Source organism: Poecilia formosa, unplaced genomic scaffold, assembly GCF_000485575.1.
Source record: "Poecilia formosa unplaced genomic scaffold, Poecilia_formosa-5.1.2 Scaffold67, whole genome shotgun sequence".
Taxonomy (NCBI): Eukaryota; Metazoa; Chordata; class Actinopteri; order Cyprinodontiformes; family Poeciliidae; genus Poecilia; species Poecilia formosa.
Genome location: NW_006800006.1, coordinates 943,596 through 963,004, shown reverse-complemented (window position 1 = coordinate 963,004; position 19,409 = coordinate 943,596). Strand labels below are relative to the sequence as shown.

Below are 19,409 nucleotides of genomic sequence, written 5' to 3'. Positions count from 1 at the left end.
GGTGGGTGGGCGAGCTGCGCCGGCGGTTCGCTCGATGGATTTGTCACATTCAGAGCGTCGCTGGAGAATTTATTAGTCTTCCTTGAGTGGCGTTAATCAGAAGTTCCTTTTTCCCTCTTTTTCTGGCTTACGGTGGATTTAGAAGGTTATTGACAATAAAGCCCCCACCTCCCTCCGTTTCCTCTGTGTGGATATAATCTGCTGGGATCGTCTTGTGAGCTTTAACTCCCACTTCCGGGAGAACTTCAAACACGTTCCGAGGAAAGCGGAGGACATCGGGCACAAGTCGGCCACGTTCCATGCCTCCATCACCAAGGCAGCTTTTCGGATCTGCGCCTGCCTCGGTTGTCGGTGCCCGTCGCAGAAAAAACCCTCCAACCTGCTGCTGGCGATACAAGCGGACAAAATGAGTTTTCTCTGCAGGGTGTCTGGGCTCCGCCTCAGAAATCGGGTGAGAAGCTCGAAGCTGCTGCTTCTCCATGAGGAAGGGAGCCAGTTGCAGAGGCCTGGGCAAAATGACCTGTTTTTTTTTTTTTTTTTTTTTTTTTTGTTTTTTGGAGATGACAGCCAGAGTATTTTCACAATTAGACTTTATTTGAATAATTTTAAAAAACTGTTTGAAATATCAAACAGAAAACAAAAGAAACCAGTATGGAGCAAATCACTTGTTTCACTCTACTGCGTGTGAAAACCAAACCACCACCCAAGCCGATTAAGAAGGTTCACATTTATTCAACTTTGAACAATCCTGAAATTGTCCGACTTTGGTGGTTCTCACGGGACCGCAGTGGAAAGTCCTTCCTTTGCGTCCGAGTTATGTATTGTTAGCTTATCCTCCTTGATTTCACTGAGAGTCGCCGTCTGAGTCGCCGTTGTCCCCTCGTCGCTGTCTTCCTCAGTCCACTTCAACACCCACTGGCTCTCTAGCATCCTGCTGACCGTGATCCGATGCTCCACCACCGGGTGCAGAATGCTGTGAATCAGCTCTTTCGCCTGACTTGAAACAGACGAACCAGTTGGGAACTTAATGTTGTGCTTCAGTTGAAGCTGCACTAGTTTTGTCGTGTTGGTGGTGATGAAGGGAAGCAACCCGCAGAGCATCTTGTACAACACGATGCCCATGCTCCACACGTCAGCGATCTTTGAGTTATGCGGGAGGTTTTTCAGGATCTCCGGTGCGGCGTACTGTAAGGTGCCGCAGTGGGTGTCGCTCGGCACCAGTTTGCCCTGGACGTAACTGAGCTTCTCGCTGAAGCCAAAGTCACACAGTTTGAGGTTATAGTGCGCGTCCAAAAGAAGGTTTTCGCATTTAATATCTTTGTGAGCAATGTCAATTCCATGGAGATACTGAATGGCCAGACACAGCTGCTTGAAAAGTCTGCAGCTGAAACATTCATCTAGAGCCCCTCTGGCTGAAATGAGCTTTGCGACGTCTCCTTGTGGGCAAAGCTCCATCACCACGTAGACCTAAAGGAATCATTTCATCAGTCAGACAATGCAGCACTTTTCACAGCAGGCAGACAGACAGACAGACGGACAGATAGATAGAGTGGGTATTTGCATTCGCTGGAGTCGTCATTTATACAAGAAAAGAATGACTGCCTTTTCAATTATGTCTGATGACTTAAATTTTACCGAGATCCCGTGAAAGTTTGTTGAAATCCTTTGAAAGTTTCTTGAGATATTGTGAAAGTATCTCAAGATATCATGAGTTTCCCAAGATCAGGGTACAGCGGTGGCAGAGCCATGAACAGAGAACACAAGGGTTCCATGGCCTCCATGCTGCCGTCATGGGTTCCAGTCCAGGCCATTTGACCTTTTCCTGCATGTCTTCCCCCTCCCTCACAGCCCTCTTTCCCGTCAGTCTACTGTGACATGAAAACCACCTTAAAAAAAAAAAGTTTCTTGAGAACATCCAAAAGTTTCCCGATATTGCAAATTTTGAAAATTTTTGTGATTTTTCTAAAATCACTAAAATTTTCTAAATTTGCAAGATCGGGATCTTTCACAAAATTCCGATCTTGCAAAGGATCGGGATCTCTTGAGAGATCGGAGTGCCTGAGTCCTCCATACCTGGGTGTCAAGTTCCATGTATGAGATCCTTTGCAAGGTCATGGGCAGCCCATGAAAGTTGCTCAAGATCCTGTGAAAGTTTCTTGAGATCCCAATTTACTGTTGTGAGACCCAAAGGGTCAATTCTGAGACATAATGGAGGACGCCCAGAGGGTGTCCTGAGTTTGGACTTAAGTATACAGACACTAAATTAGTGCTTGAGAGAAGACGTGGTTTTCATATAAATGAGAGACATGTGAAGCACAAATCCTATTCCGACTTGGCAATTTTAGCTCAGTTCATTATAGATGGATAATTTGTTTTTAAACACTGGGGAAGGACATGCAGCTTGACTGCAGAAAGAGTCGGCAAGCCTTCAAACTCTCACCCGTTGCCATGGTTACCAGCATTTATCTTAACATTAGCTAGCATGTTAGCACACTACAACTGTGTATCACGGTGTGTTAAGTAAAAAAAAAAAGAGAGAGAGGTGATCTGCGCTGGCAGCAAGTTATAAATTATTTTATTAGCCTGATTGTAAGTAAATAGTTTAAATGGTTAGAATAATGTACTCTTGCCTGGTTTCTGCTGGCAACATGTGCAGTAATCTGTGACCCATCATAATCTGTGACTGCAGGGGGCGATAGCGTGCATTTCTGTGAATGTACATCTTATAGACCAGTGAGAAGAAGAGTGTTTGTGTAATCTGCGTAGTAGGATATTTGACCCTGATATAGCTAGCAGCACAGAAATTACAGGTTATGACAGCCGTCATAATCCACGACCTTACTGCCCAGACCTAATCATAATAATGTCAGAGCTCCATGCTAGTTTTTGTCTTCAAGACGTACATGCAGAGAAATGCGCTCACAGATTATGATGGGTCGCGTAATTTGGTGGAACAGCTGAACTCTGGATTTTTTTTATACATTTCACAGGATCTCAAAAAACTTTTGCAGTGTCTCAGAATCCTTTTTTTTTACCCCCCCCATGTCCTTTTGCGCGCTACTTACTAGCTTTCAACATGTTGGCACGAGAATGGAAACAAGGTATTAGCACTTTAAAGCTACAACTACATTTAGCCAGTGATTTACCAATAAACATAAAAAACAAAGGATGTAGATTGCATGATTAGGTTATTGTGATGGTAACAATAATAATAACAGCAACACTGCCAAACCCTTTAGCCATAGCTGTCTAACCAAAAGTATTTTTGGTTCTGTCATTCCAAAGAATTAGCTTACAGCAAAGAAAATGTTCATATTTACCATTTCTGAGCGAGATTCAAAGACATCATAGGTTTTGACGATGTGGGGATGCTTTAAAGTTCTAATAATTTCTTTTTCCTGAGTAACAAACTTATCTCTGTTGACGGTGGTGTATTTGTTCAGGCCAATAATCTTTATAGCGACTAGTTTCTTCAGATGAATTGACTCTGCTTTTACAACTTTACCAAACGATCCTTCTGCAAGGGAGGCCTTATATGTGTAGCCCTTGGTTTCCATAAACGTTTTCTCCATCATGATCAGTGCACAGAGGCCTGAGTTCCTGAGTCTTCTCAACGGAAGACTAAATATTAGCTGAAAGCTAATATTCAGTTACAAATCTTGCAGGGAAAGCGCTGTGACATCACGTTCTGGAAGGAAAATGCACGTCATCAAGTGCACCGTTACTTAGGAACCAAAGCAAACATTTCGATTTTTAAATCATTCCCAGGTTTTTTTTTTGTTTTTTTTTTTAGCTGATTGGCTTAAATCGATGGAAAGATGAGAAAAGTATTCATATTTGATTTCAAATATTTATACACAATGTGAAAGCTGCAGTACAAAAACATGTTTTGTCCAAATTTATTAAAACTGTCACCATGTTGTGACAACATGGTATGAGACAGCTAATCTGTGAACATTTTCTTTTAGCTCCTTCAAGCGCTATTGTTGCGATCTACAAAAATGGCAATCAAAAACAACCAATCAGAGCCAGGAGGAGGATCTTAGTGCTGCCAATCAACCTCCTGTATGCTGCTTAGTGTGTTAATGCTGGAAAAACAACTTACAGTTACAGGAAAACTGTTTATCCGCCGTCGTCGGTAGCTATGCTAACTAGCGTTAGCATTGGTAGCAGGCTATGTTGTGGTGAACCAGCTGTAGCTTAGCAAACAGCAAGTGGGAGAATGTGAGCACAGAGGTAAGACCCTCCTCCTGGCTCTGATTGGTCGTTTCTGACTTAGTGGTGCATTTCTGTACTTCTTACTGGGAGCAATGGGAGAAGCAGAAGAGAAGCTTGATATTTTTCACACATTATTTGTCTGATATTATACTGTCACAGAATGATAATTTTGACGTACATAAAATATCTTTTTTGTTAAATTATCTTAGTCGTTATTAATTGAATTCAGTTTATTATTGTTTGTCACTATACATGTGTAAATTAGATTTAAAGCCAAAAAAAATTTGATCATAAACTTTTGCAAAATGTTTATTTTTTGGATACTCGGAAAAACTACAAGCAAGGATGAATTATTAAAATTATTTTTTTAATTCCTTAATAATCTGTTAAGAAAATCATGAAATTAAGCTGTTATGTGTAGTTTAAACATCTGTTTCCAGAAAAATAACAACTAGGAAGGAAGGGTTTTAAACGTTGTTTTCAGTGATCAACCAAATCTGTAAGACCATGGAGATAAATGACCAGGACTACCCCAAACACACACACACACACACACACACACACGGATGCATGCACACACACACACACACACACACACACACACACCACCAAGTAGCATCACTTCATTTGTGTGGGATTGCTCTGAATTCTGAGACACAGATGCAGATCTGACAATAAAAGCAGCAGATTTAGATAAAAAAAAAAAAAAAAAGATTAGTTGGGAGTAAAACCTAATCAAGGACAAGAAGTTGCAAATGAGAGCGTTCTGGCGTCGGCGGTCAGGAAAAAGTGCCGTGAGAATACAATTTCCAAATGTGTAGTACTTACAGATTACGCAAGCTCGTGTTAAAAATGTGCAATGACACGGGGCGGCGACTCTGAGCCGAACCGCTCCAGACCGTCGCTAAACTGCAACGACCCGATGACACGATCTCTGCTCTTCATCACATTCGATTGGTCACGCCTTCGTCAGCGGCAACGTGACCCCAGCTGGAGAAAACTACAGCGAAGGTGAGGGACGGGGGTAGACTTTGAAGAGTGATGTGCAATCAAAATGCAGTGTGCAGATTATATAAAAATAACTAAACAAACATTATTCCAGTGGAGTATCGGCGACTTTATCAGGAGATAATTAGTGCGTCGATGAAAAAGTGTATAAACTCCCTGAAATGAATTACTTGAATTAGGCCTGACAAATTATGATTTATTGCATGGCTTTGTCTCATTATTTTGACTTTAAAAAAAATTAATTGCTAATTGTTTCAAGACTTTAACCCTTTAAATATTTTTAAAACGATAGACGCCGGAGTAATTAATGCTCTCTAAAGCCACATTGTTATGCAGCTACTTCATCCAATTTTGGGGGGATTTTGCATTGGTGTTTTCATCATACAGCGCTACTGTTGGTGCCAAACTCTCTCTTTTTTTTTTTTTTTAATCATCTGAAAATGAAAAAATAAAAATAAAAAATCCTGCTGTAACAGCTGAAGCTGTTATTTCAGGTTAATTAGATTCACTGTAACTGAGTGCAGGTGTGAACGCAAGAAGACTGAAAATGAAAAGTGAATCAGAGGAAGAAGAATCAAATTTAAGTCCAAGACCTTTACTTTATTTTTTTTCCCCCCCTGTGGTCAATTTTTCACCTAAATTATACTTAATACATAACATTATATGTAGAATATTTTTTTAGATCAGAAAAGACTGGCATTTCAACTGAGCACCACTTCAAAGCTCCATCTGAACAAACAGCTGTCTGAAGAATGCTTTTTGAATAAATAAAAATTAATTAATTATGCAGCGCTATGTTCGGTGAAAACAAAACAAGGCCCATCAGCACAAACACCTCACACCATTTGTGGAGTATTTTGGGGCAGTAGGAAGGATCTCACTTTATTCCGATCATTTCTGGCTTCGCTTGCTAATACAAGAAGGTTGGGTCGAATCCGACCGTTTGGTTTCATCTGCACTAAACGACACTTCATTTCCATCTGAAAAACAAGAAATAAATCCAAGATCACAATTCTGTCACAGCTGTGTTTCATTGTGGGTGTGGTGTTCTTCTGGTGATGCTTTGGGAATCATAGCCTATGCTAGACGACGGAACAATTACAACTCATTTAGTTTTCCCCGAGACGTGTGGCCTGTGCTGGTTTGGAAATTCTACTTCCTGTTTACCACAGCCATGCGTAACGGCAACAAAAGTACACCTCGTGTAACCTGACTGATTTGTTTCAGAAATATTAGATGGAAACACACCTAATTCAGTTTTTTTTTTTTCGGAAACATTTAAAAAGTTCGTTTAAAGTATGCGTGACATTTGGACAGAAACAGCTGTGAGGCCGTTGATGTGCAGCTCTCCTGTTCCTCTGTCTTTGCATCCTCGACTTTAGCAAGTGATTCAGTTTTTTTTTCCAATCTTTAACATATTTTTTCATGTCCTATGGTTTCACTGCACCAAGCTCTTTATTTGAAAGAACTGCAAGAACTCTTCAATTTGCCTATTTTCAGTAACACAGACATCTAAGCGACGGAGTTCTTGCTCTCTTATTCTTGCAGGATTTCTCTCTCCCAACACGGTTTAGCTTCCCTTCCCGCAGACAGAGAGGGAGGACATGTAATGTCTCCCTCTCCACAGGTTGCAATTGATTGAATTTGCCGCACAGCTCTCGGTCAAAAATCCCACACTCGCAAGTGCTTAAGGTAGCCCAGTCTGTTTTCACAGAGCAAAAGTCTGAGTCTGCTGCTGAAATTCTGATGAGGCTGTAAATGCCGTCTGCTGGCTCCCTGCTCCGTAAAAACTCGTTTCATAAAATGCGTCACCGCTCGTTTAGATTGAACTTTGATTGGTGAATGCTGATGTCGTTCTGTTATCAGGCAGATCTCATAACCTAACATGAAATAACTTCGGCGCTCGTTTTAACTGGAGAAGGGAGAAGATTTCACAAAGAAAGCTCCAAAAATATTCCCAATTGACACGGATTTTTACGTCTCAGTGTGCGACGGAGGCAAAAAAAACACATCTCCATACATCTCATTACATTTCCCTTTGATGTTCAATAAGTTATGATTTGAACACTCTAGACTTGGCCTAAAAAAAAAAAAAAAAAAAAAAAAAAAAAAAAACTGGAAGGAAGCAGGAGTTGATGGAAGACATCATCAGCCTGCGGACTTAAATCCAAGAGATTCCAGAAATACATGATGCACATATTTTCACATCTCCACTTTGCTGCCACAGTTTGGGCTTATATATATATATATATATATATATATATATATATATATAAAATATTAGACAGAAATACATAGTTACTGTTTCTGGCAAAAAATTTTGAGTTATTGCTCCTTACATAAAATGCCACCCTGGTGATATATTTCGTAAAGAGATCCAGACCAAGGCATAAACACAACGAGCCGTGTGCTATAGCCTCCAGACCAGCAGGGGGCTCCAAGAACTCTCAACTTCTCACCAAATAAAGCGGTGACACTTTATTTGAAGGGTTGTGCATAAGACTGACATAACATCCGTTAGGAACATGAAGGGGTCTTTATGAATGTTTGACTGTTATCATGAAGTGTCATTCGGTAAATAATGACACTTTTAATGCAAAGTTGCTCTAAAAGTTGCTTTAAAAATAAATTAAAAGTGCCAACTTTTCATTAAAGTATCATTATTTACAAAATAATGCATCCTTCAGGATGTTATCACAATATTGCTACTTTATTAACCCTTTAACAACATTTTACCAGCATTTCACTGAGAAGTAGCTCCAATAACGAGCTCAGCAGATGCGAAGTTCCATCAGGTGTTTGCTGCTAATTGTTGCAGGCTAGTCTGAAGGAGCTGAGTGGGAGATTCAAGGTTGCTCTGTGAGGCAGAACCTCTGAAGCTCTGAGAAGGAGCTGCACCTCAAAGGCGGAGCTAAGACCACCCAGATGTTTTGGACAGCTGAATGGTTGCGACGGGAGATTCAAGGATTTCTAAAACATGCATGAAAGAATTAACGCTAAACTCCAGGTATGTTTGTGACGAGGGAATAACATTATAACATGATGTAAAGATAAAAAATGTCAATTTTAAATAATACTAAAATAAAAATTTGCTCCTCTTTTTTTCCTATCTACAGTGGCCTTAATTATACTTTATTTAAACATTAACAAATCTAAATAATCTTTCAGACTTAAAACACAAAAGGTTTTGCCTGATTTAATACCAGGCAAAAATAAAAAATAAAAATGTTGTGTATACTGCTTTTTCTTTTTTAACTTCGTCTGTAAATATCAGTCTCAGCTGTTATGCAGCAGAAAATCTGATCAATTCCATAATAATGGCCCATAAAACCGTTATAGATAGTAACTCTTAAGTACTGTTACATTCTTATTCTCAGGTGTTTTTCCTCTTTGTGATTTCTCCATTGTGTGCGTGTGTGTGTGTGTGTGTGTGTGTGTGTGTGTGTGTTTTTTTAACAATCCAATCTGGCCTCCCGTTGAGGATAAAACTGATAGTTTTTTTCATCATTTATGGAGTAAAACTGTGTTTTCAGTTTAGCAGGAATCTGATTAAACAGCGCTGTACAAATTCTCCGTATCTGCTGTGCTTGTGGTCGCTCTGGGAGCGGCATGCGCTGCTGCAGGATCTGTTGCTGTCGGTGGGAATGTTTGGACCAAATTTCTTCAAGCTATGGAGCCATATTTCACAGAAAAAAAGAAAAAAAAATCCCCACTCTTAGTTAGGGGGGAATATGGCTCAGGCGTGAGGAGTTTGACAGTAATGAGGATACAGCTGTGCATATAAATGCAATATTTGATTTGCTACCTTAACCAGTCCTCCCCCCCAACCCTCACCCTTCCTCCCCCATCTTTCAACCCTCGCCCAGTGATATGCTTTATTGTGTGCATGTAAGTGTGGTCATTATCTTGAAAGTTAGTTTGCATATTTGACACGTTTGTATGGCTGTTTTACTACTTCAAAACTGCCCGGGTGTAATTAAAAAATAAAAAAAAATCAACAGAGGAGTAACGGATGGTTTTAGATCGTCAGTAAATTTCCCGCCCTTTTTTTTTTTTTTTTTTTTAGAGCGTCGTCAGGGAAAATATCCGGCGCGAATGGGATCGCACGTGGATTCGTCCCGTACGAAACATTAAGATCGAGGCGTGTGAATTTCATTACCATCTGCTGCGGCGCTTCACGGCGATATAAAATGTGGCAGCGGCCCTCATCCATATAAACATTTCCTCATCAGGTATTCCTCCGGTGCAGGATTAGGTGTTAACTTCTCAGACCTGGAGGTAAATCCCCCAACCCCCAAACACACACACACACACACACACACACACACACACACACACACATATAATGTTAATTTAGTTACTGCGCCGCCATTAACTTGAGCGCCGTCGCGATCCGTCACGGAGCAGACAGCCAAAAAAAAAAGAGGAAAAGAAAAACCCTCAAACTTAAAAATGTCCTGATGCAACCCTTCCTTATAAGTTCTTCTTTTGACCCACTTTTTTTTTTTTCCCCGATAGTTGTGATGCCTGCTGAATAAATGACATTGGCCATCAGTCACACGCTAAAATTAAACCAGGCCACTGCCCACGTTAAACCCTGGCACTCATCAATCGCATCAAGTTGCCATTTTCATGCAACAGAAACAGGAAATTTAAATTCAGAGCGCGTGGCAAATTGCGGACAGCGGAGGGCGCGTGTGTTGGGATAATTATTTTCAATTCGGAGGACACATTTTCGTGGTCAAGTGAGGTGAAGGGTAGTTTTCTTTTCTTCAAGAAACCTGTAATCTGGCGCGTGCGCTCCGCTGAGTGGATCAGGGTTGCAGAAGCTTTGATGGATGGACAGAGACGTAAAAACAAGGTCTCTTGTCGTGTTTTTCTTCTTTTTTTTTTACCCTGTCGCTTCACAGAGTTACAGCATTAGAACATGTTGACATGGTGTCAGGTGAAGCCACTCGGGGGTGATAAATGACACCGGAGAGTTGAAAGGCAACGCTGCCTTTTTTCTTTGTGATAATTTAACACGTTGACATTGATATCTGTCAGTTTCTCAGGCAGCGAAATCTCGCGCATATCTTCTCGCTTACAACACGAAGTTGAGCGACGCTGTCAGAGCGCGTCATGGCAACAAAAACACCGTGATTAAGTTTCATTTGCACATTTAGAGCTCCTCGCCAAGCAGTCTGATCGTTTTTGAACTTTCCACGTGTGTTGTGTCACAACCACAAACTTTTAGGTTTTTTATTCGGGCTTTTATGCGACTCAAAAGTAGTGCGTGACTGTGAAACTGTTTTATTTTTTTAAATAAATTTATGAAAAATGCGGTAATCATTTGCATTATTGGGTTAATTTCGATTAATTAATTACATAGACTTTAACACGGTACAAACTTTAATGAACTTAATCACTGCAAAAGTTCAGATCTGGAACTTTCGTAGTCACGTGTTTCTGGTACGTCCGGAAATCTGACGCGCAAGTGAAATCCGCAAACGGTAAGCGTGGTTCCATTAACCTTACAGTTATGCAAGCTGAGATTAAGAAGATAACTTTGCTTTATTAAATTTTTATAAAAAGTAGTTGAAGTAGGAGGTGGATGTTGGTTTGTTTTTGTTTTTTTTCTGGCTCCATCAGAGCTCTCACAACTTCCCACAGTTCTTAAAACGTTGTGTGTCGTGTTGAATCTATAGCACTTCTGTAAAACCGCACACTAGAATTTACCCAAAATGCAGCACACGTAGCGCTCCTAAATAGACGTGGCTCATGGATCCAACAGCTGAATAAAACACTGAAGCCTCATCTGCTGATGGATGATGAATGCTGGCACCGTGGCTTATGAATATCTCATGTTAATGTTTACGTCCATCGCTGCCGAGATTTTTAATGACTTATAAACAATCTTATTCACTTGTGATTTCAATGTAATTTTTTTAAGTGTAAACACTGCAATTATGAAATTGTGTTTTTTCGACATGAGCAGAATATTGACAAAGATGGAAACGCAGCCAGTGACACAATAGCTGCTCCTCTTGGCCCAGTGCTTTAAAATATGATTGGAAAAGACTAATGTCGCGTTGAAGTTGTGCTAAAGGAGTTGGCCTATCAGCAAAAAAATGTACGTTCAACACTAACGGATATTTTGGTATTAATCTGACACCAAGAAAATTCGTGGCTAACTTCGTTTGTGGCCAGAAAGGAGTCGATATGGAGACGATGGTTCAGCACCCACAACGTACAGCAGTGGAATGGCTTCGATCAAAACCAATTTATGTGTCTAAATGGCCTAGCCAAAGTGCAAACGTATGTCCAATTGAGAATATGTGGCAAGAGTCAAATAACGGATGTTAGCGAATGCTCTCCATTCAATCTTACTCAAAGCAGAATGGGTACAAGTAAGACTTCAAATGTGCAAAGCTGGTGGAGACGAACCTCAAAAGACTTGCAGCTGGTAATGTGTCTTAGTGGATGTCGCTGCGGCTGAACGCAAATGTATTTCATCCCAATACAACGAAATGGATAAGTTTTAACATGAAAAAAAAAATTCAAAAGGATGTGAACATTTTTTTTTTTACAAGGGCTGTAAATGCATTTTGTAGTCACACAATGACACACAAAGAAGTACATCAGGACCAGTTATAGTGTTCTGTTAAATATATTTTTAAAAAGAAGTTTTAGAGGTTTCTCTGACAATATGCGAAGAGAAATATGCTGTTAAATATTCATTCCAAGGCCCTTTAATACAGTGGATTGCCTCAGCGCGAGCAGCCTCATAATGTTAGAATGCATTAGCTCCAAACTACACAGCTAGATATTTTAGCTTTGTCTGACAGCGAGTTTTGCTAATGCCACACTTTTTTTTGCCTGTATAACAAGAGCTGTGTTTTTTTTTCAATGGAGGAAAGAAATCAGGCCGTTTCTTTAAATTACCAGAGGATAAAATGAAGAAAAATTGGATCAACTCCCCTTCCCAATCTGTCAGAGAGACTGCGGGTTACACTGGGCGAACTAAAGAGCCAAGTTAATAAACTCGTAATGCAAATGCTTGGCTGCTACTTGTGTGGTTCGTCACTGGAGCTGGTGGGTTTGGTTTCATTAGCTCACAGTGGCTATGTGAGAGAATCCCCGTTACTGGAGAAACACTGGTGATGCATTTAAACATGCCGGCTGGGACTACGGTATATTGGTCGACAGTTAATAGATGTGAACAAGCTGTTTGAACAAACTACCAACTATCCGATATGTTTTATCGGATAGATAGTTATCGGCTGGCTGTTTTATTTTAGCTGTGAATCATGACGTTTCGTCAATGTGCTCATTATAAATTATAAAATTTAGTCGCAATAATTTGTGCCATGTCTTGCAAATGGTTGTTGTCCACACAGGAATGGTGCTATATTAAAACACAGAGGGTGTGAATTATTTTGGTTTTCACACAGAGAGTTTAATTGAAGCTTTTTGCGTACAATTGCAAACTATTGTTGGTAAATTAGTACATCCCCTGCCCCTGTTTCTATAGAGTTGATTCTGGATGCAATATTTAGTGAAATAGCTGTAAAATTTGTTTTAGCTAATCATATATTTACGACAGAATATTAAGGCCACGCCAGGAAAAAAGAAATAAAATTATAAGAATAAAGTTGAAATAATAGAAGAATAAAGTAGCAGTAGTAACTTTATTCTCAAAATACGATTGTTCTCATTATTATGACTTTATTCTCGTAATATTATGACTTTATTTTTATGATTTCATTACTTTGTTATGGTAATTGTGTTTATTTATTTTGCGTAGCATATGCCCAATATAAATAGGTATTGTTTTATTTGTATTTGTTTTATTACAATACAAATAGGTATTGTTTTATTAGTTTTATTGATCAGGTAACTACATTTATTTTATTTTTTTTGTCTGTTATGATAATTAAACTCTTACAAAAAAGTACCTGGGTAACTTCAGTGGTGTTCCAAGTTGCTCCATTTAAAAAGGACTAAACTAAGGTGTGCCAAACATTCACCCAAAGTGAAGCTGGGTTCTTCTTTCAATTGGTGGTTCTGTTTCCGATCCACTACAAACAAGAAGCCAAGAGAAATTTAGCAGATGAATCAAAATTTGAAGCAAGCGGTGAAAACTGGGTATTTGCTTCTTTCGTGCTTACAGAGGAAAGTCTTTGACTCGCATTGTGGCGCCGCTGAAACGGTCCTGAGAGAAGAAAAAAACAAAAATGTAGCACCAAGTATGATGGTAGGCAAACTTTTGGACTCCGATCCAGTTGCGAAAAACCCCGAAAACTTTTGTTTTGACTTAAACTTGACAGTCAAGACTTGAGTCCAATAAAAAAATCTTTATTCCAAGCTACAAACTTTAGCTCTGAACGGGATGTTCCACCTGCTCAAATTTTACTGTGAAAGGTTGAGCTTGATTTATAAGCCATTGACATTTACAGAGCGTGGGCTGCTTATAGCAATTTTATTCATGTTAGCACTAGCTTCATTATAATGACCACACATTTGCCTCTCTGACTGAATGATATATCAGGCAACTTTGAGTAACTTCACAACAAAAGTAGCTTGGCTTTCCTCCGACACAGTCACAGCAACAGCGCCAGAGTTAAGTTTTCAGACCCACATGATGGAGGAAAAATCCTTACAGAAATCAAGGAGTTTTTGGTCGATTAAGAACTTTTATTGTACAGGAGCTGGGTCTCCACAGCAGTGTCCTTAGAACACCTCTGTCTTCTAAGTTTTCTTGTTGCTGAGAAAACCTTTCAAATAACTTGGAGTTGAGGTAATTAAGGAGAATTTGGAGGTGATGACAGCTGTTTCCACTGACTGTAGAGTTGCGCAAAGTAAAATTCCGAAAATAAATTTGCTTCGTTGAAACACGGCAAGTTTGAAAAAGCTCACGTTTGGCAATACAAACACTGGACACTGGGACAAGGTGGCTTTTCAGCCTAGTAAATAGATGTATTTTGTTCCACTGGAATGGGAACACTTTGTTTGCATCACATGAGTCACATGATCAACAACCGAATGTTACTGCTGGCGGAAACGCTGAGGAAGACAACAGGAAGTTGTCTTCTGAATCGCACCGTTCACACTCGCACACCGACCATGACAGATTTTTTTTTTTCCATTGCTGTTAAGACAGCTGCTTCATCACTTCCTGTTCCCAGGAACAGGAACAGGAAGTGATTGGAACATATTTCATGACACTTAGAACAAGGTTTCCGAAAAATCATTGAAGTTGGGAGTATTACATGAAATCAACTTTTTTGAGCTTTACATTATGCTATGTTGTTATTCCCTCACTGAAAAGATACCTGGATGTTGCCTTGATTCTTCCCTGCTTGTTTAGAGAAATTATTTGACTTCTATTCAGAGCAGCCATCTTCTGTGAATCCCCTACTCGGCTCCTTCAGACTAGCCAGCAGCAATCAGCAAACACCTGGTGGTACTGTGCATCAGCTGAGCTCATGATACGAGCTACTTCTCAGTGAAACACTTGTAAAAACGTCAATAAAGAGTCAACAGAGGAGCCATGCTGTGATGACTTCCTGAAGGCGGAGCTTCAGACAGAGTAGGAGCTTCAGAGACAAGAGGCCCAATTTCAAGGCGTTCAATTTCAAAGTCAAATTTCTTTAAAGTAGTATGCATTGTCATAACAGCTGAAGTTAACATGCATCCTTGATCGTACTATAAAATGGAAACTACTTACATCTGCCCCTTTAAAATTTGGACTCAAAGCAAAGAACAGTAGACGATATGAACACATGGATCAACTGGTGTTCAAGTGATTAAATAGGTCAAATCAAAAGCATTTTGATTTATTCATAAATTCAAAATTAAGAGCTGATCATCTTTTTAGATTTTCTTTCAACGTGAATGCATATTTATTTTTCTAACAGAGCAAATGTTACACTTTATAAACGTTCAAAAAGAGTTAACTTCTTTCCATGTTGAATTAAAGATTAGGTTATTTTATCTACAATATTAAAATTACTGTTACATTTGACAAATTCAACAAACAATATTGGAACTCAACTCTCAACCTAGTGTCATGTAGTGTTATAGCTGGACTAGATAAGTTTGTATCTGAAGAAAAAAAAGTTTACTTCTGTCAGTCATGGCTTGAACTTTTACCGCAAAGTAGTAAGACTCGACTGGGATGTGATTTTATGTTCCACAAATATCAGCTCATTCGCCTGCAGCGCCTCAGAACTTTTTAAAGTTATTCACAGCTTTCTTTTTTTGTCCCTAACAATGGAGTTAACGAAGCAGCTAAATGTGCTGGTGTAGGTAATCAGAGCCCATTTCTTCACTTTATTCTCCAAATCTTTGAACACGGAAGGTAAAACTATAGCTATATCATGCAAAAAAATAAATAAAAAATCTATATCTGCTGTGCAAAATACCTTTTGTTCATATGTGAGAATGTTGACATTCTCATACGTCACATTAATAAGGTAGAAAAAAAAATATTTTTTTACTTTTACCCAACATATTTTAATTTGGAGCTCACAAATTTAAATCTGTCTCATAAATAGACATTAAGTTACACAATTAGTAATTTATCTCATTTGTAATATCTTGTATCTATTATGAATGGATTTTATGAAATGGCTCATATCCTTTTCTCTGTTCCTGGTGCTTTTCTTTGACCAATCGGAGCGTCACGTAGAGGTTTTTATTTTATAAAGCTTTCGTTTGTTTTTTAAAATGATTTTAAAAAAACAAAACAACAACAATAATGGAATTCGGCAAAGATCTCCCATATAAAAAGACAGTTGAGTTGAGTCCCATTTGTTCTTGGAAGTGTTGGAATGTGTCAGAAGGGAAAAAAACAGACATATTTTCTTTGCAGATGCCCATAAAACCATTAAAAGCCACTGAACAACATCTGTTCAATTATGAAGCATCTATAAAGTAGGACGGATAGTTTGCAGCAGCAAAATCTCTCTCTCTCTCTTTGTTTTTTTTTTGTTTTTTTTTTTTTACATTTTGTTTAAATCATAGTTTAAAACTTGCCAAGAGCTTACCAATGCAGAAACACGCAGCTGATTTACATAAAGTAGAAAAAAATAAAAGGCACTGCAAGACAGTAAATGTACTTGATCCAAAGTGGGCCAATAGGTAACGAGCTCACAGACACAAAACCAACTGAACCCCACTCTGGAGAGACCAGCCTGATGAAGGAGCGCAGAAAAATAAATGCAACAGAGACATAAAAGAACCAGTCCTACACGATACAAAGTGTGAGAAATGTTAACTGGGAATCTGGACACTTGAAACTGATGGAACAAAAGGTCAAAACTAGAAAAATAAAGACTGAATCAACTGAACAAGTGAAATATTTAGAGCCAGGAGCTTCAGAACACAAAAAGCCGCGGCTCACGACGGTTAGTGCCGTTGTTTGGCCCGTTCCAGATCAGACGACTTACGGATTCGTTGGAAGTGTTGTTGTCTGTCAAAGCTGGGGATAAAGGCTGAAGGCTGAACTCCAACGCCCTCACACTCTGAATCATCCTGAGTGTCTGGCCCCCTGCTGCTCACAAAGCCCTGTACATATTTGGCATCAAAGGGGATTATTTGATAGCAAGATTTCAGACTTGAGTGCTGCAGCAAAATGGAAACACTTCCAATTCCTTTTGGTGCTTCTTCTCTCGACTTTCTTTTCTTCAGTTCGGTGAAGGTAAAAGACTCAAGACGGTGCAGCTGACCCCTACGATGCACTGATCAGTTAAATCTGTCAGAACTGCTTATCTGCCTGACTATGTTTTTTTCATTTCACTAAGACCACATGGAAAATATCCACATTCTTCTGACTGAAGTAACTTTGCTCAGCAACTTCACCTCCGTCCACCGTTTTGATGGTCTTAATGCGTCTAGGGAACGACTCACTGGAGAACAGCAGGTCTGACGAGCCATCACAAAACATGAACAACCGAGGAGCCACATTTCCACTACAAATGTAGGAAAACCTTTTGTTGACTTGTCGAGACTTGGCTCCAAACAAAATTTTCAACATGTAACAGGAAGGCTGAAAGAATGAATAAATAAGAAGTCGACTTACAAATGTGAAAATCCAGACAACACAGGAGGAATCCAAAACAAAGACAAGCAGGAGACACCAGGAGATCGCATGGAAATGACAGGAAGAGGCTGGACGAACCAGCAAGGAGTGACTGACAATGCAGCGCTTAAATACTGGGAGGTTGAATGGTGGGCCAAAGGAACCGGGCTGATTGCTGACAGGTTGCAGGTGTGAGTGAAGAGAGCAGGAGGCAGACTGAGGAGAGGTAGAGAGAGAGAGATGTGGCACAGGGGGGCGAGGGAGAGTACAGAGGGAAGTAGGAAATGAATCTAACATAAAACAATAACTCAACTAAAGGAAAGAGGAGAGACTAAGAGCAAATAGAAACAAGAAATAAACCAGACTGACTAAGGAAGAACTTAAGTGGAAATGGAAACGAAGCGGAACTAATAGAAAAAAATTGAGGAACACAAAAAAAATGACAAAAAAAACCAACTCAAACAACTTGAGATTTCAAGTTACACTAAGAACCTACATTCTCTAGACTTTACACCTGGAGGCTGACTTTATTGTTACCTAAGCTGCTACCATTCTACATGCTAGAAATATTTATTTTGTATTTTCCAATATATATGTGTTTTATGTTATTTTATGTTATAATTTAGTTTGATATGCAAACCTGCTTTAAATCATCCTGTCAGAAGAGCAGTTTGTCTTTCTAACTCATGGTTGAGTTAGAAACCATGAAAAAATTCACCTACCAGTCTACCATTCCACCAGCGTATGAATTTATGGGAGTGGCTGGGTGGATGAGATCAAACTGTAAATCACTGAGTGGTCAGCCTGACAAGAAAAGCACAGTATAAGTTCAGTCCATTCAGTAAAGCTGTTCTACAGCAGCGGCTCTCTGACAGTGGTATGACACGGTTTCTAATTTTGATAACGGTAACATTTTATTTGAAGGGGGTTGAATAAGACTGACATAACACATGTCATGAACATGAATAAGCCTTCATGAATATTTATGACTGTTGTCATAAAGCATCATTTGGTAAATTATGACATTTTTAATACAAAGTTGACATTATTCAAAATGTCTTTATGACAACTTGACATTAACCAAGAAATCATTACTGTTTAAACTTTACCTTTAATAACATAAAGTTACCTAATTTTTAAAGTGCAATCAGTAATACTTTTATAACAAATTTATGTCAGTAATGATTTCTTGGTTAATGTCAAGTTGTCATAACAAAGACATTTTGAATAATGTCAACTTTGTATTAAAAGTGTCATAATTTACCGAATGACACTTTATGACAACAGTCATAAATATTCATGAAGGCTTATTCATGTTCATGACAGGTGTTATGTCATGTTTATGACAGTGTCATGACAGTCTTATTCACCCCCCTTCAAATAAAGTGTTACCTTGATAACTTAATGATCGCTCATGAAAGCAAAAGCTAGAGAAATATATTTTAATGGTGTTCTTATGTTATAGTTCTTAAGGAGAAATTCACCTGCCAAAAACCGGACGGTCATGTGACAGAAGGAATTTTCTCTATGTGCCTGATATTAACAGTTTTGACCGTCTATAAATAATTTGACCAAAAACGCATTAAATCTTGTTTTATGTTAACATGATGAAAATTATAAACCCTTGGCAACTAAGCCATTTTTCGCTTACCGTTTTCTGATGGGTTTTCTCGAGATAATGAGATGATTGGCGTGTGTGCGCGTGCGTTAAACCTGATTTCATCTTTCAAATGCATCCTGTTGTGGCAGGCGCAAAGGCATCGAGATAATGATAAAGAGAAGGAATCAAGAAAAAGTTTGTTTTGAGATTAACTCATTATCTCAAGAAAATCGAGAAAACAGTTTGTTTTCTCGAGATTAACTTATTGAGAAAACCATTGGGAAATTAACTTATCAAGAAAACCCTCGGAAGATTGACTTATCTTTAGAAAACCACTGGCAAATTAATTCGTTATAAAGAAAACCACTGGGAAATTAACTCATCTCAAGAAAACCATTGGGAACTTTTATTTCGGGAAAACAAAGTTTTTCTCGCTTTTAGCTTATCTCGAGAAAACCAGTGGAAAATTAAGCCGTTATGTCGAGAAAACTTCTGGAAAACGTGTCTGTAGAACATTTC

General features: G+C 39.0%; 1 protein-coding gene across 1 annotated transcript; it reads right to left on the bottom strand.

The window, feature by feature from the left end:
- Positions 1-707: 707 nt before the first annotated feature.
- tssk6 (testis-specific serine kinase 6) lies at positions 708-3,682 on the bottom strand. The gene is made up of 2 exons (XM_016672859.1): positions 3,321-3,682; positions 708-1,467 (listed from the first exon to the last, which is right to left on the bottom strand). The coding sequence occupies exons 1-2, from the start codon at positions 3,573-3,575 to the stop codon at positions 775-777; spliced, it is 948 nt and encodes a 315-aa protein (XP_016528345.1). The 5' UTR covers positions 3,576-3,682; the 3' UTR covers positions 708-774.
- Positions 3,683-19,409: the final 15,727 nt, after the last annotated feature.

Bases quoted from the DNA above. Each gene is read 5' to 3' on its own strand.
- tssk6 (XM_016672859.1), bottom strand. From the start codon at position 3,575: ATGATGGAGAAAACGTTTATGGAAACCAAGGGCTACACATATAAGGCC. The intron at 1,468-3,320 runs GTAAATATGAAC...TGATTCCTTTAG, and splicing joins TTGAATCTCGCTCAGAAATG to GTCTACGTGGTGATGGAGCT.